General features: G+C 50.5%; 1 protein-coding gene across 1 annotated transcript in view; it reads left to right on the top strand.

Annotated features, from left to right (window-relative positions):
- Positions 1-24,846, top strand: part of LOC144773280 (cohesin subunit SA-2-like) — a 550,419-nt gene that overhangs the window by 388,281 nt on the left and 137,292 nt on the right. Inside the window, exon 25 of the mRNA XM_078658214.1 lies at positions 8,179-8,318. Coding sequence (XP_078514340.1) covers positions 8,179-8,318 — 140 coding nt within the window. The remainder of the gene's footprint in view (positions 1-8,178; positions 8,319-24,846) is intronic.

Raw genomic sequence — 24,846 nt, 5'->3', positions numbered from 1 at the left:
TGAGTGAAGCTGGCGGACCGGTGCATAGGGCTTCAAACGATCCTTGCTATATTTGAGGGCTTCACCAAACAGGGATTTATGTGCAATGCACAAGCCCTTGAAGCTTACCCTTTGCTTGATAGGCAACCAGTGCAATTGACGCAGCAAGGGGGTAGCATGTGTTCCACGGGGCAGTTTAAATATTAGCCAAGCTGTGTCATTCATGACCACCTGGAGTTTCCTCAAAAGAGTACCAGGAAGGCCGATGTAGACTGCATTGCCATAGTCTAAACGAGACAGTATTAAAGCAGTCACCACCGCCTGCATAGTGGTCGAAGACAGCAGGGTCGATAGTTTCCGGAGCTGGCTGAGCAGCCCGATACAGCTTCCCAGGACAGCAGACACCTGGGTCTTCATGGTCAATCCGGTGTCCAGTCTAATACCCAAACTTTTCACCGCTGGCACTGGCGTTGGAGTTGTGCCAAGCTCTTGGGGTCTAAAAAGGCTGGACCATGGGGAGGAGACTGGGGAGAGTACCAGAACCTCAGTGTTATCGGGGTTCACCTTTAATGAATTGGAGGTCATCCAATTCATGGTGAACCGAAGAATGTTCTGGACATTCCGCTGTGAGTCACAGGAGTTGTCAACGCGGATTATTAGCTGGGTATCGTCCGCGTAATTAAACACCTGGCAGTCTGCCTTTGCCAGGGCCTCTATCAGAGGTTGGAGATAGATGTTAAAAAGCAGGGGCGACAATGCCAGCGAAGGTTGCCCTGCTTAGACATGAGGTATCCTAATTGGATCTTCTGCTGGCAATCCACCAAGAATGAGGTGAACCACTGAAGGGCCGTCCCAGTGACTCCCAGCCGCCGCAAACCAGCTAGTAGCTGCCCATGATTCACCGTATCAAAGGCGGCTGAGAGATCAAGTAGGATTAAGGCCGAATGGATCTTCTTGTCTGCTGTCTGTCATAGATCGTCCAAGACTGAAAGCATGGCTAACTCTGTGCTGTTATGCGCGCTGAACCTAGCTTGCCTATGATGCTCCAGGTGGTGTTGTTCCATGTATAACACAACGGCTCTCAGGACATGCTGTTCAAGTACCTTGGCCAGAAACGGAAGTTGAGAGATGGGGCGATAGTTTTTCAGATTCCTAATATCTGCCCCCGCTTTCTTCAGGAGTGGAAGTACTATAGCTTCCTTGAATTTTTGAGATACTGTTCCTGAAGTCAAAGATAGATTCAGGACAGACAGCACGTCAGCCTCAACCAAGGGAATGATCGTTTTAAGCACCTTTGGAGGACACAGGTCTTCAGGTGACCCAGATTTCCCTTTAGCCACTAGACGGGCTAGATCGTCTGGTTCGAGCACCGGAAACTGAGAAAAGAGAAGCCCATAGAGTTAGAGGGCTCCTCCTTCGCCAAGAATTGTCAGGGGGTGACATGCATATTTTTATTAGCTGCAATGATATCTTCTACTTTGGTTAGAAAGAAGCTCTGTATGTTATCACAGTCATCTTGATTGGTGACTGGTTTTTGCTCCGTCGGCCTACTCAGCTCTCTGAGTACGATGAATGTCTCTTTCTGCATATCACTTGCCTCACTAATCCTAGGTTCATAGTGGGCAGAGTTAGTTCTGATAAGGGAGACCTTGTAATGGGCCAATTTAGCTGTAAAACTCTCCTTGGCTTCTGGATCAAGAGATTTCCGCCATGAACGCTCGGCTTGGCGCAGAGCTTGCTTTTTCCCTCTCAGCTCGTGTGTATACCAAGGGGCCCCTGTAGCGCCATGCATGATCCTCACCTTCTGCACGGGGGTAACTTCGTCAACGGCTAACCTTAATCGGTGTAAGAGTGCTTCAAGTTCTAAATCTGGGTCCATGGACACAGGTCTAGGTGCAGATGATCTGCTCAGAGCATCCCTCAAGTTAGTGGCCTCTAAGTTATGCCAGTTCCGTAGTACCTTCCACCTCGCCACCACCTGCTTGAAACGACTATCAATCGGAAGGAGGAGACTGATCAGTGAATGATCAGACCAGCTGCACGGCGTACAGTCGGCCTGCAGATTAACCGTGGACGTGGTCTGGATGAGGTCCAAGGTGTGACCCTTCTCATGAGTGGGGGACTCCACAATTTGGCGTAGCCCTAGCGTGATCATAGCATCGTCAAATTTGCAGGCCGCACCATCTCTCGGGGTCAGCTCCCAATGATAATTAAAGTTGCCAAGGACCAAAATGTGTAGATATCTCAAGCGAAGATCGCTCATTACTTCACACCACTACCACTATCAAACATGAGGCAATGAGTCCGAGTTTGATCCCCAGAACTTCTGCTCCATCTAGGCTTTCCTCTACTATTCTCTCTGACACCAGGGTCCTACGGCTAAAGAGCGCAACCCCTTCACCTCTTTTGTTGCCTTGGCGATTGTAAGTTCAGGAGGGAGAGAGGCCTCTAAGTCAGGCCCAGATGCCTCGTCAAGCCAGGTCTCTGACAGAGCTAAAATGTCCAACTTTGACTCCTGCAAAAGAGTGAAGATTTCAAGGCTGTGCTTGGTAAGAGACCTGGTATTTAGTAACCCAACCTTCAGGGCTTAAGGGGTCTCTAAGCACTCCTGAGGAGGATCTGCCAGGAGAAGATTCTCAGCAAGCAGCAACTTACCAGCTGAGACAGGGAGGGCAGTTCCGAGAGACCGATGTTTCAAATTGACCAAGTCTTCCTTGGAATAATGCGCTAAACAGCCAGTGTTCCTGGCCCCTGGCCACGGTCGGGCGCGGACAGGCGCAGACGAGCTTGCCTTAGGCGCGCCTATGGTGTGCCCACTGCGCGTGTCCGCTGCGCGTGTCCGCTGCGCGTCCGTCGCAGCATTGATTTAATAGTGCGAGGGGGAGCAGAGACTAGACCGCTGACCGTGAGTGGGCAGAAGTGAGCCACATCTTTCTCCACACAATCAGCACACGCTGTGGTGGACCGGAAAGCGGCTAAACAAGGCGGGGATATGGCAAAGCAACAACAGTGAGTACAAACACACAAAATCACTAAGTTATGGCTGTTACAAACACGAGCAGTTTTAAAAAGTCAAAAGTAATATTCGGCAGTGTCCACAGTATTCACAATGCAGAAAGATAATGTGAGTCAGGTATTAATTAAAACCTAAAAAGCGAGCGAGATTCGCACACAAGGCAGCTTCCGACTAAGTTGCAGCCTAATTAAAACATGTCAGGAACTGAGCATTTTAAAAAGAAAACATCCAGCGTCTAATCCACTGCGTGTCCATCGCAACAGTGATTTAATAGTGCGAGGGGGAGCAGAGACTAGACGGCTGACCATGAGTGGGCGGAAGTGAGCCAAAGCTTTCTCCACACAATCAGTACACGCTGTGGTGGACCGGAAAGCAGCTCAACAAGGCGGGGATATGGCGAAGCAACAGCGGTGAGTACAAATACACAAAATCACTAAGTTATGGCCGTTACGAACACGAGCAGTTTTAAAAAGTCAAAAGTAATATTCGGCAGTGTCCACATTATTCACAATGCAGAAAGATAATGTGGGTCAGGTATTGATTAAAACCTAAAAAGCGAGCAAGATTCGCACACAAGGCAGCATCCGACTAAGTTGTAGCTTAATTAAAACATGTCAGGCACAGAGAATTTTACAAAGAAAACATCCAGCGTCTAATCCCTGAGTAGAATGCTGAGAATGAATGATGTTATAGAATGTTGGTGCATGGTCTGCAGTGGAAACTAGAAGATGGGCACAGTTGGAGGATGGAGACCTGACAGGACCATTCTGTTGTTGATTTAACCTAAGGGCCTAAGCTAGTTTGTGCCTTTGGAGGGGCATATGCCATTCAGCTTATTTCAAGGTGCCCAGTGTGGAAAGACCAATAGAGATGTTGCATCTCCTGCTAGTAGTGTGGTTAAGGCCTTGGACAGAGGTCTTGTGACAATGTGCAGCACTAGGCAAATGAGGACTTTTCTTTTTGGTGCAAGTTAATTAGCGCTGAAAGAAGAGGGTGAGGTATATAGAGGCTAACAGAGCAACGTACTAATGAGAGAGCCTCATCAATGTCTTTAATTTCAGACCTGGGTGTCTGAGTGGGGGTGCAGGCCACGTAGACTTGGACATTACGAAGGAGGGGAGTAAGCTCAATATGATTTGGGACAGTTAGAAATGAGACTGTGTTGTCAGAGAGTGTACTGTGTCCTAAAGTCATGGGAAGTCGGAATATCACTTGCCTGGCATTTGCCAATTCTGATGTTCAAATATGACATTCAGTTAATTCATCACTGGGTTATTTAGCATTCATGGAGTTTGTATTATTATATGTACTTCTGTTAAGAAATGTGCCTTGTTTCCCACTAACTGTGAAGTTTATTAGGTTGATGAAGAGATTAGCAGTGATTCTTGCCTATTCACATGTATCATATACATCTTATTGATAATGCCTGTGTTGAGTTAGTAAGCTTCCTTGTAAGTTGATGTTTGTTCTTTGGAAGTTGCAGTTTAAGTTAATGGCTATAGTGTGGTGAATACTTAGTACTGCAATACAGGTTGGAAAGTTTAAATTATCCACCTGCAGGATATTTTGGAGTACTGGTGAGCATTTTCACTTGACTCCGTATGGAGTCTAATTAGCAGTTATGCAGAAAAGGGTGTAGTCCCCATCTTTTGTTTGTTGGGTATATATGTGCTGATTGAGCGTGTCCAAGTATGGTGGACTTAGGGAAGAGCAGTACCCTATAACGAGAGATACAAGTGTAGTACACATGTCTGTTAGTGGGAACTGGAGAAAAAGCAGTACCATGTCACTAGAGGTTAAATTAAGGAGCACCCTCATGGTATGCAAAGTTGGAGAAGAGTAGCACCTTGCCGCTAGAGGTTGTATGCAGGGAGTACCCTATGAAATGCAAAGTTAGGGAAGTATATCACCTTGTTTCATCTTCCTAAGAAACCATAAAATTCTACTAAACATAGGTCTCCAACTCCTGCAACAAAGGTCTTCAATTTCTACACCAGTGCCTCCATTCGTTCCAGTCAATCTCCAGGCTTTTACCGCTCTACCTCTCCACAGAAGAACACCTGCTGCTAGCCTCAGTGATTCACTCTTGTCTAAATTAACTACAAAGAACAGGAAGGTGAAAAGGAACACAACCCCCTTCTCCGGCAAGAAGAGAGTTAAAAATTCAGGTAAGTCCTCATCTAGTATTCATCTCATCCTTGTGGATGACATAACCATAGTTCACGATGTAATGGGTGTTATCTAGCTCTGCACAACAGTTTTGGTCATTATGGAAATGTTACAGTCAAGATCTCATCAAAGACCTATGATGCTGCTTGTACCTTGATTCTTGGAGGTGGAGGAAGAAAAACTCCTGATCCCACCATGACAAAAATGGACCATCCTATGCTGCTTAAAAAGTACAAGCCACCTGAGCAAGATTCATCTTTCGTTATGTTTGATCCTATACTAGAGTCTTAGTGGTTAGGCAGGGGTATGCTAAGGTCCTGACCTCTTGATTTCTTCTAAAAAAATAAATCAATTGGCAGTTTGAAGGAGGAAGTGTAGTACAACAGGAAAAGCCTTGAAGGTGGCTAGTTCCTCAGCATTACAGGGTATCTGTGACAGCTCTGTATGAATCAATGCAATCATGTACAAAAGATATTCCGAATCAGCATGGGCAAGACTTTGCTGACATGCTGCAGAAGGTCCTGTTGGTATCTAAATAAATGACTAGTGATTCCATAGATTCTGTAGATCTAGCAATATCTAAGTAACACCATGCATGCTTTATGCTCAAGTCTTCCTGGCTCAAATTGATGACTTGAAAAAATAATGCTCACATAAAGATTATGAATCTTACCTTTCCTCTAGCATTCCCCTTCATGCTGATGACGAGATACAAATGAGGGATAAAAAGGACGGAGTCATTGAACACAGTAGACCTTGAAAAGAAAAAGAAAGATTTCAAGTCACAGCACAAACATGGAGACATGCGAAGTACCACCAACAAAACCAAAAGAGGATTCAAACCCCTCACCGAACATATTGAGAACAAAATTAACACTGCCAATTGTACATCAGAGAATGTCATGTAGGGAATTAGTCACAACAATAAGGTTCCGCTTTGTAGAAGCCCCCACCAAACTTACAGCAATTACTTCCCTTTCTGAGGATGGCATTCCAGTTGAGGCAAGTATCTCATATCATCAAGAAGAACAGCGAAGCAGAACCAGATGCAGATAGATACTGAATATTGAGCAAGATGGTTATGCTCTTTGGCTCGAGACTTCACCACCAACAAGTCCACTCAAATTCCAATATAAGATGTAACACAAGGAAACCGGCTTTCTTCATAACCATGCCTTAAAAAAAGTCCCTCCCCAATCAGTCAGAGGTTGCTCAGCCTTTACGCTTGTTGACGACCTACTTGTCATCACTGTTGATGGTAGAAAAAACACCTCTTTGGCAGATGACTGAGGATATCATCTCCCTAAGTCCATCCGCCATCTCTCCACTAATGATCTTAGTGCTGCATCTGGTCCAAATCGTGAAGCCCAAAAAAAAGGTGCAGGACACTGCCTTTGAAATGGGCTTCAATTATTGTGCACCTGGCAGCTATTTTATAATATTGATGATGATCTCATTCACCCTCAGCCTCCTTAACCCTCCATTTTATTACAGAAGATCATAATAGTTCCTAGAAAGATCTAAAATATCACACCGGAATTTTATCTGTTTTGACATTGGGAACTGAACACAGTGTTGAATCAATTCATATCGGCCTAGTGTGAAGGAATACATAAGTTGAATTTGAAGTCTGTGCCCTGGAAGGTGTTGCTTCTCTTGGCATTTATGTCTTTAAGGCTAGTTGTTGAGACTCAGGTTTTCTAATCAAAAAGCCTTTCCTGTAATTCAACAAGGCTTAAGTCATGTTACAAACAAATTCAATATTTATGCCTAAGTTGCCTTCCTAGTTCCATTTGAATGAATCAGTGGTGCTCTTGTTTTTTGACCAGTCTATCTTCATGGAATGGACATTGCATTTTCTCAGTGTTTTTGGATGCTTGAAATTCTACTAATAATCTCAGATGTGATCAACTCTTTTGTCAATTTTAAATGCCTTCAAAGAGTTTGCCCTATCATAAATTAGGACCACTGCTTGCTTCAGTTTTTACCCTAGAAAGGTAAATCTCTCCTGTAGGGGATAAGCGTCTGATCGTTTTACAAGATGTTTGTATGGCACACATTTACCTGGCACAACCACCTACACCTTTTTGCAGTGGCAGGGCAGCTGGTTCGGCATGCTCAAAATGTTATGCACACCCTATTCCACTAAGGAGAGCCTGCTTCCAGCTTTGTATGTGATGATTTAATTACTGTCAGTATGATTTCAGCATGTGAATTTATGAAATGTCAAATGCTGGAAAAGAAATGTTACCTGCAACTACAGTTCTCCAGTATTGGTATTTTTCATAATTTCACAGGTGACCTTACCACCTTCCTGGTTAGGTGTCATCTTATTAAGTTCACCTTGTAGTCCTTTGTTATGAAATTTGAACTAAAAGAAAAGTGGAGTGATTAGAATACATTGCCTCATTGGCTGGAGTTTCCAAAGAGGTGAAGGTGCTGCTAAGTAAACATTGCTGTATTCCCATGGCCATATTCAGGCTGTCTACTGCAATATTAGAATACCATGACTGACTAAGTTTGGTTTTCAATTATTTTTAAAGGTAAGATTTAACTCCTTTGATTTTATGGTAATATTTTTCCCTATCCGATAACTCTTGAACCTGCTCTCTACATGTGTAAATTGTTGCTTTATTTTTCTTTGTTACATTTTTATCTTCTTTTCTGAACCCGATGTGGACATTGAAGTTCTTTAGTTCTTGCTACCTAAGGACAACCAAGGATTTACTCTTTGAAGCTTTGGCATACCTAGATAGCTACTTTATTATATCTACCACATATCACTAAATTTCAGTTGACGTCAACCAGGTGCCAACACCTTAATTCACCTATTATTTACCAGTCCTGGTCAATGGAATACCACATTAATTGTGTATGCAAGAATCTAATAAACTAATCACACATGGTGGAACTATAGGTATACTAAAATGGCAACTGCTATTCCCAGAACTGATTACTTTCCATAAAATGTCGTGGCAAAATTTAATTTAATTGCTCTTTGTGTTTTTTACAAGGTGCACCTGACGCAGAGGAGGATCAGAAGCTGAATGATTTGCACAAAAGACGAAGTCTCCTAGCTATCTATTGCAAACTAATTGTTTTCAACGTGGTGGAAATGACTTCAGCCTCGGAGATCTACAAGCAGTATATGAAAGTATGCAATTACGTTTACCTTATTTGTATCTGTAGGCTGTTAAATATGACTCAATTTGATGAGACATTTATTGAATTCCTAATATGGAAATGCAGTTTGAATACCTCTGTTTCCGTTATTAGAGATCGTGTGAAGTGAGAAACTATGTTTTGCCTGACTAAAGGCATTCTTAAAAATCCTTAATGTGTTAAAGTATGCTTTTCTTTGCCGGAGAAAGAGTGCATTTAAGGCTATTGTAAAAAACAACAGGAGTATAACCCATAGACCAAAGTGGGATCAGGGTACACACATATATAGAACAATATCCCACAAGGTAATACTTAGAAAGACAATTAGATGCGCATGCTAACAGCATTGCCAGCAAAAAGAACAAGGAGACTCAATTAAATTGCATGAATGTGCATATAGCATCTTATATTAAAAGCTTATAACGTACAATTAATACAGTTAAAGCAGCACTGTATTGACATAATGCAAAAAGCAACCACAATTGCACTTGGTGCTCAGTGTAAGTGGGTGACACAAATGCGACGCAAGTGACAATTGTGCACAGCAAGGGACGGCGCAGGTGAAGGGGGTGACAAAATATATACAGTGTAGTGAAATCCAATGGCTGAAGAGTTAATTTCTAAACTGATTGATGGTTCAACATTGATAGTTCAGGTATGCCATTGTTGAGAGAGCGCGCCGTAAGTTGCGCTGTGGGTAGTCGTCGACCGTTTCAATCCTCTTTGAATAGGGATCGTCTTCAGGACAGGGTTGCTTGGAATTGGAGTATTGCTTGGCCAGAATACTTCAGGTCGAAGGATGCCAATGGCAGGGAGCAAGTAGCTGTCCATGGCTGTCAACTGATGTGAAGTGGCGCTGGGTGTGGGTGCATCATGAGTAGATCTATGGTGAATCAGGTCCTCGGGAGGCACCCTAGCAATTTAGGTTCCCGGAAATACTGAATCTAAGGGCAATGAATATCGGGCACCAGTAGAAGTGGAGGGTAGTCTGGAATCACAGGTTACTCAGTACTTAGTCCCGGCAGGGAAGATCGTGATTTCGATCATGCGTGGGATAATTTGAGGCTGAGTAGATCAGCGGGAGGAGGTGTGGATCCTCTGGTCGGGAATGGATTCTGGCTGCCGCCGCGGGGACTCAGTACTTAGTCCCGGCAGGGAAGATCGTGATTTCGATCATGCGTGGGATAATTTGAGGCTGAGTAGATCAGCGGGAGGAGGTGTGGATCGTCCGGTCGGGAATGGATTCTGGCTGCCAATGTTTCTTCAAGCATTGCAAAGTAAAGATAATCATGGTAAGATAATGTCTATTTTTTTTAAAACAGAAACATTAATTATAATTCTCAAATTAACATGCACCTGCATAAATGATCTGCCAATCTGCACTGTGCTATTTTTAAATTAATATTAATTACAGTGCTGAGATGACTTCTGTTAATGGGATCCCCAAGTCAAACTATATATGAGGTCTTTGGTGGGGGCTCATCCTAAGTGTCCACCCCTGCAAGCTGCTCATATTTATTAATACAAAAATAGGAATTTGACTGTCCTATATCATATAAAACACTGTCTCTTTTGTAGCATATGTTGAAGCTGTGTAGCCCTTTGACTGCCCCTTAGAAAAAAGTAAATAACACTGTCTGTTTCAAGAAAAAGCAGTAAGAACAACCTCATGCATTAGAAAACAGCAATGACAAAGCCAATAAGTTTAGCCTGTGTTACCATGTGCACGTACGTGTCTTAATGTAGTGTCTCCAGCATGATGAAGATTGCGCATGCATGTGTCACCACACATGTGCAGCCATACAGCATGACACAGCAGCAGATTGGGATTATTTTCCCAATTTACTGTTCTAAGATTGTGGATGCCTGTTTTGGATTGGCATAATATTTGCAGCTGCCAGACACTCTTGAAAAGTACAATAAAAAATAATTTAATTACCAAAAAGGGCACATGGAGGAACTTGGGTTAGCAGGGGGGTTGAAAGGAAGTGAACAGCACTGATGTTGGTGAGCTGGGAGGAGAAGGGGTGCAATGGACTAAGCCTGAGGGAGGGGTAATAAAAGAAAGCTGAGGAGGACGGCATAGGGAGGCAACAACGGGCAAGCTGGCGAGGGAGAGAACACCATGGAGAGCTGTAAAAAGAAAGCACACATGGGAGAAGAGGAAAGAGCAAGAAAGCACATGCACTCCCATGTAGTGCTGAAATCAAAAGATAAATATAGAATAGCAGAGCTCATATTACAGTTATAACAATGGCCACAGACGGAAAGCATAAAGAAAAAGACTTGCCAGTCGTAAGCCTTATTTGTCAATTGGCCACATAGCTCACCATTAGAGAAACTGCCCAAACTGCCCAAGGATTCATAACCGTTGATTCTCATTTCTAGTAAAGTTGGTAGCGTTATTAAACAAAGCCAAAGAAATATGTTGGGCAACAGTAGAAGCCTAAACGGTCCAGACTCTAACTTCTATTTGCCAATATTTCTAAGACAGCACAGAATCTCACCGAAATCTCGGGATGATTCCATCCATAGGCAAGACTACAAAGAAAAAACTCCTTAAGCTTGTCCTCATGTATCTCTGAATTACGTGCAGATGTGCAAATTGGTGGAAAAAAAGAGGCAGCTATACATTTCTTGGCAGAAGTGCTCCAGTATTCCAGTTAAGTTTGGAAAAGGCCACTTTACATTCTGGAAGTTCAGTGCATTCAGGTTTAAAACACCTTCTATTTTGAGAGATTGTAGTGCATCAATGCAGACAGCTGTATTGGTGAGCATACGAGGGAATGTAGGCTCATTTGTATCTCCTCTCAATTTAGATATATGCCTTCAGTATGGCAGGTTCACCTCAAGTAGTCTCTGGGCAACCTTCACTTTCATTGCACTTTCTCCCATGTGTGGCATTTAAGGGGTCCAGAACAAAGAAGACACTTCACTCCAAGCTATACTATGTCACATTCTTCTGGAAAATAAATACATTAAAATATCTCAACAATGGGGCGTGGCCTAGCGGGCTAACATGGCGGACGTGGCTTAGAGTAGCTCCGTCCCGCCCGCCGAATGATCCTGCTCCCCCACGCCGCTGTGCAGTCCAGAAGCGGGGCGCAGGAGTATAGAGTGCAGGCGAGGCTCCGGTGCGGTCCGGTGAATCCCGGGGGAGTCTAGACGGCCGGCTGCCAAGGATACTGGATTGCGTCCTGGTCCGCGCTGCCGCAGCCGGGGCCTCGATTTTCAGGTCCCCAGCCGCGGCGCACGGGAAGCAGCAGTCGGAGGAGGGGTCGCGGCGGGCGAGCTGGCGACCCGACCCTTTCAGGCAGAGACCCGAGGCCTTCCCTGGGGACATCTGGAGGTGCGTGAGCTGCCACGGGGGGGCTAGATCCTTCCAGGGCATTGTTTTGGGACCCGGCGCCGTCCGCCGGAAGCAGGCCGCGAGGCCGGGAGTCACAGTTGGGAGCCCCGGGGCAGTCTCCTGGTGGAGCAGGGCATCGTGAGGGCTCGGGGGGCAGGTCGGCCCTCGACCACTAGTGCTGTGCTGGGCCACATAAGGTCGGGAGAGACACTGGACACGTTGGCAGTACATGGATGGTTGGGGGAGATCTACAGACAGATGGTGAGCCGGAGCTGCGGGGCGCCCTTATAGTCGGTGGAGGCCTCAGGGACATTGGACGGGGTGTGCCCCAAGAAGAGCGTGCAGCGACAAGAATAGCGAGCACTGGACATCCTGCTCATGTTCTCTGCTAAGGGAGTGGCGGCGGGGGTCCCCCCCCCCAAAGAAAACCTTCTGACCGGAGGTGGAGTGACCCCGGGAGCCGGGGCCTGCGGGGTGGGCCAGAACTGAGAGTGGGAGGGCGCAGTTTGGTGGCTGGGCCTGGCACGTATGGAGACAATCGGCTCCTGTGAGGTGCCTCTAAACATGGTGGCAGCCCAGACAGTAGAGGAGTGAGGCACGGAGTGTTGGCCCCTGGTATTGGAGAGGGACCCGGCAATAAACACAGAGGGGTGCTCTTACGCTCCGACCCACCCGGAGATGAGCAGTGTGGGCCCTGGTCGGCGGATCATCTGTGTAGTGAGTGCCCCCTGAGAGCCGGCCGTGATGACACGTGGTGGAAGCGGAGGGGGTGCCACGAAGCATGGGCCCATTGATAAGTATACGGAGCCTAATGGTGGTGTCGGGGCAGCGGGGGGGGGGGCCCAAACCCCGGTCCTGATAATGCGACGCTGCTAGCTGCTATCACTCAATCCCGAGACGCTCTAGATGCAAAAATTGGGGCTGTGGGAGCGGACGTCACCCTGCTGCGTCAAGATCTGCGCAACGCATTGGCCCGCATCACGGAAGCCGAAACGAGGATAGCGGGGGTAGAGGACGATGTGGCGACCCTGAAGCGTAAAGTCGCCAACATGAAGAGTGTGCAGAAGAATCTGGCGCTTCGGGCCGAGGATGTGGAAGGGCGGGCCCGACGGAACAACCTGCGCTTTGTGGGGCTCCCGGAGGGTTGTGAAAAGGGCAATATGGAGGCATTTCTGACACAATGGCTGACGAGCTGGCTCCCTCCGGACTCCCTCTCCACTTGCTTTATCATTGAGCGGGCACACGGGGCTCTGATTCAGAAGCCGCCGGTTGGGTCCCGCCCAGACCGGTGATTGCTAAACTATTAAACTATCACGATCGGGACACCATCCTGCAGCGAGCACGGGCGAAGGAACCTCTCCATTATGAGAATCAGCGGATCCTTATCTTTCCTGACTACACGAAGATGGTGCAACAGCAGCGGCAATCGTTCATGGCGGCCAAAGCTAGACTACGGGACCTCAAACTTCCATACGCCTTACTGTATCCGGCCCGTCTGAGAGTGGTGTTTCAGTCTCGCACGCACCTCTTTGATACTCCTGAGGAGGTTTTCCAATGGACCAATGACACAGTGAAGGTGCGGGCACTTTCCCCTACGGGCCTAGACTCCGACGCCTCGCAGGGTGGAGAACAGCCGCAGCCTACCCGAGGGTCGCGGAGCAGGGGGAACTGGCGTTCCAGGTCCTGGAAGCGCTCCGAATCAGGGGGGACGGAGGGGGGCTCTAAGAGTGCTGCTGATCCTCCTATTGTTGTACCCTGACTGCAGGTTCAATGGATACAGAAGCCGTAAAATGCCGGGGTATTCTTCTGCAGGGGCCAAGCTAATGTCGTGTTGGGGGACTACCTCGCCAAGAAGGACTGTGAAAGTATGCTGTAGAGTGCTATTTGTGGTTTGGGGGTGGGGGGGGTTCGGTTGGAGGGGGGTTCAGTCCCTGGTTGGGATTTGTTGGGGGGAGGTTAGATGGTGGGTAGCGTGGGGGGGATCCATTGGTGGGGCTGGGCTTGGGTCCTCTGTTTTGGGCCTTGGGCTACCTACACCGCGATAGGTACTTCAGTGTTCTTGAGGTATGGGGTGGGGAACCGGGAGTTGGGGGGGGCAGTTTGTTGTTGCACGGGGGGGGTCACACGACACTAAAGGCATCTCTGTGGAGAAGAAGCGGCCCTTACCTCCCCGGGGCGGCGTCCGAGCATGGGGTCCCTGACCTCCGAGACCGGTCATGCAGCGTCCCTATCAACCAGGACTCCTCCTCTCTCTCTTCCCCTACAGGAACCGGCAGCAACAGCCGAACACGAAAGACCGGAAGCGAACTCCCTTGACCCCGGAAGTGAGGCGGCATTCGAAGGACCGGAAATGACCGCCTTTGACCCCGGAAGTGCTTTTCCGGATACCTGCCCGGAACACAGAAAAGCCGTCAGCAAGGAAGGAGAGGCGTTCCAAGCAGCGGACTCGTGGCAGGAGACAGAAGCAAGCGAAGAACCAGTAGCAGTGAGCGGAGCGGAGCGGAAGAACCGAGACGAGGACGAGGACGTCTGGTCTGAAGACTGGTGGCGTCCTCAGGAGGTGGCTGGAGAGCGGCCGCAACTCGCAGGAGAGTTGCGGCGGGGCACGTGAGTACACTTTAACCTTTCTCTGTGTTTCCCTTGTATTTAGTTGTTATATAGTGTATATAGGACTGCACGATCATGGAATCACTGTATATTGTATTCAATCCTATCACTGGCACTGTAGATTGTATAGAAGACCTGAGCACCGTTCCCCCACACGCAACACCCTCTTCCCGTTCCCTCTCTTGCCTTCCCTTTCCCAACCTACCCTACCGTCCCTTCCTCACGCTCGTTTTCGAATCCCTCACTCCCCGGTGTAGGTGGCAGTACTCAGAAGTCCTTTCGCCCAGGACTAACCGCCCTATACTTTTCTCTCCTCTGTATACCTCCGAGGAACACCGGTGCCTCTCCCTGGACAAGACGACATCGGCCCCGCAGAGGATCTCATCCAGACGACCCCGCCTCGTCAAAACCTTATCCCGGCGACCCCAGCCCTGCACATCCACCCGGGACTCACCAAACAGCACTTGTTCTGAAAAGACATTTTCCTGAAATTTTAATAAAAACTCGCTGATCATAGCGCACTTCATCCGGCCTCCCCGCCTGTTATTCCGGTCCGCCCAAACCCCTGCTCCACAGTTGGTGTCAGAAGTGGGATTCACCGGAAGCATGGAGGCCGCAGTCAAACAGCTGGCGGAAAGCCAGGAGCAACTAGGGAAAATGATGGAAAGGTTCCTCAAGACGGCTGAAGACGATCGTTGACAGCTGCATGATGTCCTGAAGGGCCAGGGCACCGTGCAGGATCAGGCCCTTGAGAAACTTACCAACGTCATGGGGCAGCAAAGACCGGTTGCCTCTCTACCCTCCGTGGTCTTACAAAAATATGTGTCGGGTGAAGATCCTGATTACTTTTTCACGAATTTCGAGCGCCTGGCCCAGGCCGCTGCCTGGCCTGCCGACCGATGGGGCCACTACCTAGGTCCTCTTTTGACGGGTGAGCTGCAGGCAGCCTACCAGCAGGCCAACATACAGGGACAAACCCCTTACAACGACATAAAAGCCTGCATCCTGGAGCGTCTAGGGATTGATGACGAAACGTACAGGGTTCGTCTGCGTCAGGCACGAGAAGGCCCCCAGGAAACTCCCCGGGCTTTGTCGTTCCGTATTCAGGACTTGGCCAATCGATGGTAAAGCCCGCCACGGCCACCAAGGAAGACATTCTATCAAAGATTTACCTGGAGCAGTACCTAGCGTCCTTGCATCCGGCCACCCAGAAATGGGTGCGCCAACACGCTCGCCTGACACTCGACAGTGCAGTGGAAATTGCCAGCGCCTATAGCAGAGCCCAGGAATCCCAGCGAACCAAGGACGAACATCCTCCCCGCATACCACATGGCAGCCATCTCCGGGCCCAAAGGCCCCCTCCCGTGGCCAGGAAACCAGATCCTGTTCCCTTGTTACCCTACCCTGTCATGCCTCGGCCAACCCCGCCTGGTCCTCAATGCTACCATTGCGGAGGATATGGGCACATAGCTCGCATATGCCCACAAAAGGAGGAACCCATAGACATAGGACTGGCCAAGAACTATGTTTGTCTCACCACTGAAGCAACCCCTCCACCTTTCCGCTGTCCAGTAAGGATTGATGGCCACCGAATGATGGCGCTCGCCGACACGGGGTGTCGGCATAGCGTTCTACGACCTCAGGAATTGCCACATCCTGTCGGACCAGTGACCGGTACCGTGGCCATCAAATGTGTCCACGGTGATACTAAGAGTTACCCAACAGCAAGAGGGCGTGTGCAACACCCCACAGACGAAGGAAGCCTGCTAACGGTTGGTCTGGTACCCAATCTACCAGAACAAGCTATCTTGGGTAGCGACTACAGTGGTCTTCCCCACCTCCTTCATGACACTACAGACTCCCTGAAAAGATGGTGGGCGGAAGCCCCATTTTCCCATGTCTCTCCTTCATTAGACCCTCCTTCCAAACCGCTCAAGTCTAAAAGCCAAAAGAAGAAAGAAAAAAGGGACTTTACCATTGCTTACCCCGCTCAGGTGGACACCCATCCATGGGAAACTGATAGGGAATTCCGCGCGGCTCAGCAAGAAGACCCTGTGTTACAAGACGCCTGGAGCCGTGCCCTGGACAATGAGGACCCACTACAAGTAGGTCCTTACTTCTTCATAAAGAACGGACTCCTGTACAGGAAGGGAGGGCCCCAGCAATCCCCACAGTTGGTTATCCCTGGACTGTTTCGTGACAAGGTACTGTTTCCGGCCCACAGCCACTTACTAGGAGGGCATTTCAGTGACGAAAAAACGGGACATCCTGGAGAAATGTTATTGGCCTGGTGTGTATGGGCAAATAAAACTTTATTGCCGGGAATGCCCGGTGTGCCAGAAAAACAGCCGGTATCGTCCCCCGAGGGTTCCTCTCCAACCCCTCCCTCTCATTGATGTCCCTTTTACCAGAGTAGGGATGGACCTTATCGGCCCCATGCTACCCTCTAGGAGTGTGTGTAGGTATGCTCTTGTGTTGGTAGACTATGCCACACGCTTCCCGGAAGCAGTACCCCTGCGCCAACCCACCACCCAAAACATAGCCAAAGCCCTCATCTCCATCTTCTCTCGGGCGGGTTTTCCCCGCGAGATCTTTACCGATCAAGGGACGCCTTTTGTCTCATCCCTCATGCGCCAAGTAGGTTCCCATCTGGGTATCAAGCAAATAAGAACCTTGGCGTACCACCCCCAGACTGACGGGTTGGTGGAACGCTATAACGCTACCTTAAAAACCACCCTTAAGAAACTTTTAGGCCTGGAGAGCAAAAGGTTGGAGGAGATGCTTCCCCTTGCCCTTTTTGTCATCCGGTGTAAGGTCCAAAGCAGTACCGGATACTCACCGTACGAGCTGTTGTATGGGCGAGCACCCCGGACCCTATTAGACATGGCTCGGGAGGCCTCGGAAACCGAACCAGATCGAACCCGGCCTCTACCCGAATATGTAGATACTCTCAAGACCCACTTAGGACAGATAAGAGAGATCGTGAGGCAGAACCTGGTGGCCGCCCAAATCACGCAGAAACATCAGTACGACAAAGGAACCAAGGCCCGTTCCTTTGTCCCTGGGGACCTCGTATTGTTACTCCTGCCATCTTCTGACCATAAGCTGCTAGGGCAGTGGCAGGGCCCGTTCCCCATCCTAAGACAAGTGACACCTGTCACCTACGAGGTCGAAATGGACTCCACCCGAGGGATCACCCAAATCTACCATGTGAACCTCCTGAAAAAGTGGGAGGGGCCCCGTCCTGTCCTGTCCGGTATGCAAACCCTTCCTTTTGAAGGTTGCCTTGACCCAGACCTGCCTAAAAGAAACAAACAGGACCTCAGACGGTCCTTGTCCTCTCTGCAAGTGGTGTTTTCATCCCTACCGGGACACACCACCGTAGTGGAACATGCCATCCACACGGAACCCGGAAAAACGGTGAGACAACGGCCCTACTGAATCCCTGAAGCACGCAGAGCCATCATCAAAGAAGAGACGAACCAGATGCTGAGAATGGGCATCATAGAAACCTCCAGCAGCAGCTGGAACTCGCCCATCGTCCTGGTTCCTAAGCCCGATGGCTCTACTAGATTCTGTATCGATTTCAGAGAGGGGAATAAGATCTCTGCTTTCGACTCCTATCCCCTGCCCCGCGTAGACGAGATGGTGGAGCGCATAGGCAAGGCCAAGTATATAAGCACCCTTGACCTATGCAAGGGTTATTGGCAGATCCCCCTAAAAGAAGAAGACAAGCGGAAGACTGCGTTCTCAACCCCAGAGGGCTTGTTTCAATTCAAGGTAATGCCCTACGGGCTTCACGGAGCCCCGGCTACGTTTCAGAGGGCCATGAACCTGGTGTTGCAACCCCATTCACAATACGCCGGGGCTTAACTAGACGACATCGTCATATATAGTGACAGTTGGGAACAACACCTACACCATTTGCAGTCCGTTATATCCTCCCTTGGGAAACAGGGCTTCACCATCAACCCCTCCAAGACCACGTTAGCGGCACAGAGTGTGAAATATCTGGGATACCTGTTGGGAGAAGGGGTCATTCGTCCTCAGGACAACAAGATCAAGGCCATCCAAGCCATACCCTTCCCTCAAACCCGGAAGGAACTCCGTGCCTTCCTCGGTTTGCTGGGTTATTATAGGAGATTTATCCCCAACTTTTCCCAAAACGCGGCCCCATTGACCGATTTGTTAAAAAAGGCCACAAGAACAGAAGAGAGGCTACAACATCCCACTCCCCTGCTGTTACACGCATTTAACCTGCTCAAGCAATCCCTAGTTTCCGAACCTGTACTAATCAGTCCCGATAATACACAACCCTTCATCCTGCAGACTGACGCGTCCGATCAGGGTTTGGAGGCTGTCCTGTCACAGAAGGATCCGAAAGGGGTCGAAAAGCCGATCCTATACCTCAGTAGGAAGCTCTTCCCACGAGAAATGAACTATGCAGTTGTCGAAAAAGAGGCACTAGCTATTAAATGGGCAGTAGAAAGCCTTCGGTATTACCTGGAGGGACGTGAGTTTCTCTTGTACACTGACCACGCCCCGCTAGAACGGATGGCCCGCAACAGGGGCCACAATGACCGAGTACTCCGGTGGTTTCTCTCTCTGCAGCCATTTCGGTTCAAAACATTACACCGGAAGGGGCTGGAACAGGGTAATGCAGATTATCTCTCCCGTTATCCGCCTCCATCAACCCCTACAAGAAAAACCTACACCGCGATAGGTACTTCAGTGTTCTTGAGGTATGGGGTAAGGAACCGGGAGTTGGGGGGGCAGTTTGTTGTTGCACAGGGGGGGGGGGGTCACACGACACTAAAGGCGTCTCTGTGGAGAAGAAGCGCCCCTTACCTCCCCGGGGCGGCGTCCGAGCATGGGGTCCCTGACCTCCGAGACCGGTCATGCAGCGTCCCTATCAACCAGGACTCCTCCTCTCTCTCTTCCCCTACAGGAACCGGCAGCAACAGCCGAACACGAAAGACCGGAAGCGAACTCCCTTGACCCCGGAAGTAAGGCGGCATTCGAAGGACCGGAAATGACCGCCTTTGATCCCGGAAGTGCTTTTCCGGATACCTGCCCGGAACACAGAAAAGCCGTCAGCAAGGAAGGAGAGGCGTTCCAAGCAGCGGACTCGTGGCAGGAGACAGCAGCAAGCGAAGAACCAGTGGCAGTGAGAGGAGCGGAGCGGAAGAACCGAGACGAGGAGGAGGACGTCTGGTCCGAAGACTGGTGGCGTCCTCAGGAGGTGGCTGGAGAGCGGCCGCAACTCGCAGGAGAGTTGCGGCGTGGCACGTGAGTACACTTTAACACAGGTCGTGGCTTGGGCGCCGATGGGGACGGCGGCGTGAGCCGATAGCTCCGCGCCCGATCCCGCTTATACTCCTGATTTATAATCCTGACTGTGGTTGGTGATAGCGGAGCTTCAACCTGAACACCGGGGGCACGCTCCGGGATTATTATCGCAGCAAGAGGGGGCCCGGTGATGCCGCTGGAGCTGAGCGGGGAGCAGGAAGAGCGGTGGCCCAGCCAGCAAGATGGCGGTGTCGGCCTGAGGACTGCAGCGACTCGCGCTGAGGGGACTGATGTGGGCTTTGGAGAGGGCAGGCTTTGAGTCGCAACAAAGGTGCGGAGCGGCGTACAGCCTGCGACCAGCCCCCCCGCGCCGAACGGTCCGTGGCAATGAATGGGCGGAAAACGGCAATAGCCCTGAGACCGTAGTATTGCGAGGAGAGTCATGATGGCGGCCATAGGAGGGACCGGCTGAGGAGGGAGCCTGCACAGATCCGCGACCGGAGGGTCCCTGTGTGGCTTGTAACGCCTGCGACAATTGAGCGGAAAAGGGCTGGACTTGGCCGGCGCTCGGATTGCAGAGTCCTGACCCCTGGGGTGCTTGTGAAGCATAAGGAGCGCAGGCGGGGGACTGCCGCTCACAGGACATCTGGGCGGTCTGAGTGCCCTGTGGAATGTGGGACTTTGCGGAGCACGGAGCACGAAGTTGGCGGCAGGGAGCACAGCGGGCGGCTGGCAAACGGCTCATCCCAGCGGCTCTGGTGAGTGTGGGGCTGCGGACCTAACCCCGTCCCCCAGGGCGGCGGGGACGGGGGCGGACCGGCGGCGCCGCACGGGCTGCGGGTGCGGGGCAGCAGTGGTGTCCGGTGAGGCTGTGGCCATCGACCTGCTCTCACCTTCGGTCCAACTACACTGTTGACAGTCCCGAGGGTTGTGGGCTGATGAGCACGCGTGGTGCCTGGACTTATTACCCTGAAATACCCGCTGTGCCCTCCCCTTGATCTTAGCCTGTACTCTGTCACAAAGGGATTGCGCTGGGGTAGCAAGGTGTGCGGCCAGCATACTGAGGGAGTCCAGTGCACATGTTGCATCCGATGTGGTCGATTGGCCTGGAGCACAGAGTTGAGAAGTGCGCAAGTACCCAGTGCTCCCTTGCCCCAGGGGGAGACTTGAGGATGCCTTGCTAGGGGTGCTTAGTGTTTTGCGGAGGGCCTGAGTGGGGCAGTGGACAGCTGGAAAGCGCAAGACAGCGAACCAGGGCCTTACCTGGCGACACTCCCATCACACAGTAGCACGGACACTCATTGCGGGAAACAACATTGTGCAGGCGACTGTCGCCCTACGGGTTGAGGAGTGCCCTGTTGTCCGCAATGAAGCCGAAGAATAAGGCGGAGGGTGCCACAGAGCACGATGTCACCGATGTTGACGGGGGGGATGCGGAGGGCACGGCGTCGGAAAGAAGATTGAATGATCGCCTGGACAAAATACTAGAGGCCATCACAGCGACTAAGGAATCCTTACACAACGACATCTCGCAGGTTGCAACAGGGCTGGGACTCCTGAAAGCAGACCACTCGAAGCTGATTGACAGGGTGAAAGACTCTGAACTGGTAGTTCAAGAACTGAAACCAGCGGTGGTAACAGTGGAACGTAAGCTGGAAGATGCGCTACAGCGCCTGGCAACCCTAGAAAAGAAGGCCGAGGATGCGGAAAGTCGAAATCGGCTCAACAACGTCAGGGTTGTCGGCCTGCCTGAAAAAGTGGAGATGGTAGCATTTCTGGAAAGCTGGTTCAGATCACAGGTTGCCCCCGAGGGCCTCTCCTCCTTCTTCACACTTGAGCGGGCGCATAGAGTACCAGCCAAACCACCCTCGCCGGGCCGTCCGCCTCGCCCTGTGGTCGCTAGAGTCCTTCACTTCAGGGACTTATTGGTTCAAAATGCACGCACAAATGGGCCCTTTAAAGTGGAGAATGGCACAGTCACACTCTTCCCGGATTATACGCAGGAGATACAGAGACGCAGGGCCTCCTATCTGTCCATCAAAAAAGAGCTCAGAGATGAGGGGATCCAATATTCGCTGTTGTTCCCAGCCAAATTGAGAGTCATTCTGGATGGTTCGACTCAATTCTTCCTGACACCCGAAGAGGCCTGGACTTGGCTGGAATCCTACAGGGCGGGCACGGACCGAAGTGGCCGGGGAGACCGGGGACAACCGAAAACACCGCAGATGCGCCAATCTCAACGTATCCGGAAGAGAAACAAGACCCAACAGGCCCTCCTGCTTGCACGATTGGCAGCTGATAAACAAGATACACTGGCGGCGACGGCGGCGATAACAGGGTCCCAGAGGGAGGAGTCGAACAGAGGATCGGACGCCGGCGACGACAAACGACATTCGGGTGCTGAGCTGTCGGATGTAGACAGCGCTCAGGGCCCGGAAGTGACACCTAGGTCGGCAGATGATCTATAGCCGGTATGTTCTTCTCTATGGGTCCCCGACGATGGACTACACTTGGAGGGGATGGAGCCCCTGGTAGTATTCCTGATCTGTATGACTATATCTGCCACTGTGTGGGGTTGGGGGATGGGAGCTGCGGTGGGAGCTGCCACCTGTCGGGGCTGAACCACATTCCCTTCGCCCTTAAGGCACCCTGTAGTGACTACTACAGGATTATATTGTGTGTGTTGGAATGGTAGTTTGGATGGGGGATGATGATTGGTTATTGGGTCCTGTTCTGGGGGGGAGGGTCATGGGGGTTTTATGGGGTGTTCAGGCTGGGGTGGGCTGGCAAAGGCTGGAGAGGGAGCTGTTGAAGAACTATTGCAATGGGAACGTTACCTGAACTGAAATGTATTACATGGAACGTGCGTGGACTGCACACTATGGCCAGGCGCCACAAGGTGCATGCATATCTGGTGCGCCGTGGAATCCAAATAGCGCTGCTTCACACCTTACCAAGCAAGAATGTGCTGCATTGCAGAAGCGATGGCGGGGGCAAGTGTTTGGCACCGCCTACTCTGCGTTTGCCAGGGGGGTCCTGATATGGGTGAGGGCAGGGATTCCGTTTCAGGTCCTAAATAGTGTCATTGACCCGGAGGGCTGATATGTGGCGGTGGAGGGGAGATTGTTTGGAAGGGATGTAGTGCTCTGTAGCATCTATGCACCGAACACGGAACAGCCCCGATTTTTGGACAAACTATCGGGGACATTAGCACATTGTCTGGTGGGCCAGGTCATACCAGGGGGAGATTTCAACTCGATAACTGACACCACACTGGACAGATCACATCCACAATTGGCTGACTCGCTGGTCCGCAGAATAGCGAAGCAAAGAGTAGAGTGGCAGGATAGATGGGGATTGGTCGACGTGTGACGGGGACACCACCCAACAGAAAGGGACTACTCGTTCTTTTCGGCACTGCACAAACTACATGTTAGGATTTACGCCATCTTATGTAGCAACTCAGTGGCGCAGCTAACTACGCACTCGGAGTATCTGGCTAGGACCGTATCAGATCATAATCCCCAATTGGTGTCCCTCCAGTGGCAGTGTGAGAGGGCGGCGATCCTGACTTGGCGATTGCAGCCAGACACTCTGGAGGATCAGGTCTTTAGTTCTGACATTAGAGAAGGTATTGAACTCTATTTCGTGGAGAATAGGCATACGGCATCCACCAGGGCTATAGAATGGGACGCGTTTAAGGTGGTGGTGAGAGGGTTGTGCATATGTAAGCACTCCGGGGAACGACTAGTGGTACTGGTGGATTTAAAAAAAGCTGAGGAGGCGCTGCGGGAGATGGAGAAGCGGAGACCAGAACAGCGGACACTGCAAGAGCAGCTATTGGCGGCTAAAGAACTGGTAGCGACGGAAACAGAGAGGCTTCGGAGCTATGATTACAAACGATACCTGGAAAAGGTTCATAACGAGGGGGACAAGGTGGTACATTACTAGCGAGGATGGCGAACCCGGCGGTGGGTGGGTGCCCAGTTTTGCGCGTACGTACGGAGACGGGCGAAGTGGTCTACTCCCAGAAGGCGATTATCTCGCGTTTCTTGGGCTACTATGAGAAGCTCTACCAGATTCACCAGGAAGCGAGCGGGCTGGACATTGAGGACTATTTGGCGGGAGTTCCACTCCGGCAACTAGATGAGGAAGAAGCCGAGAGTTTGGGCCAGGCCATCTCCTTGACGGAAGTTCGGGGAGCGATTACGCAAATGGCTAGGAACAAGACGCCGGGAGTGGATGGCCTCCCGATAGAATTCTATGTAAAATACATCGACCTTCAGGCACCACACCTGGTGGAGATATATAATGAGGCGGTAGAGTTGGGCAATTTGCCGGAATCTATGAGGGAGGCGCTGGTCGTCCCTTTATTGAAACCGGGGAGGGAGAGTAGTGATGTGACTGCCTATAGACCCCTGTCTATGCTGACAGTGGACTATAAAATCTTAAGCCGCATACTGGCCTCGAGACTGCTTCCCCACACGACTGCGCTAATCCATGAGGATCAAGCGGGGTTTATTCCCACTAGAAACACCTCGAACAACATCCGACGTCTGATACGAGTGATGGGGAGTGCCTCGGATATGGATCTGTTGCCGGCTGTGTTATCTGTGGACATAGAAAAGGCGTTTGATAGCCTAGAGTGGGATTACCTCGACAAGGTGTTGGAAAAGTTTGGTTTAGGAGAGCGCTTTCGATGTTGGATGAGGGTCTTCTATTCCCTCGCCACTGCTAGGGTGCGCTTGGGTCCTGTGGTTTCTCCGGGGTACCCGGTGCGGAGAGGAACTAGACAGGGATGTTCGCTTTCGCCCCTGCTGTTTGCGCTCGTAATTGAGCCTTTGGCGTCCCATGCGCGTATGGGGACGGCCTTCACGGGCTTTGTGTGGTGGTACTTTGCACCACATTTCTCAATATGCGGATGACCTACAACAGACGCATTGCAGGGAGCGGTAGGTTTGCTCTCGGACTTTGGAAAGCTGTCGGGCCTTAAAGTGAACTGGGCCAAGACATGCATTTTCCCGCTACGGGCGGATATGCCCCAACCGCCATTGGCCACTGATCTGTTGTGGGAACCATCCTGCTTCACCTATTTGGGGGTCCGGATTTACCATAGTGCTGCAGACTTGTTGGAGGGGAATGTGGGACGCTGTTTACGTGCCCTGAAGGGCAGTATGGAGTTTTGGGCGACTCTCCCCCTCTCAGTAGTAAGGAGAGTGGCGCTGCTGAAAATGGTGGCTTTACCCCGGCTGCTTTATTACTTCCGTACGATGCC

The sequence above is a fragment of the Lissotriton helveticus genome, chromosome 8 (genome assembly GCF_964261635.1).
Source record: "Lissotriton helveticus chromosome 8, aLisHel1.1, whole genome shotgun sequence".
Taxonomy (NCBI): Eukaryota; Metazoa; Chordata; class Amphibia; order Caudata; family Salamandridae; genus Lissotriton; species Lissotriton helveticus.
The sequence above is the reverse complement of the archived record's forward strand: the minus strand, read 5'-3'. Positions and strand labels throughout refer to the sequence as shown.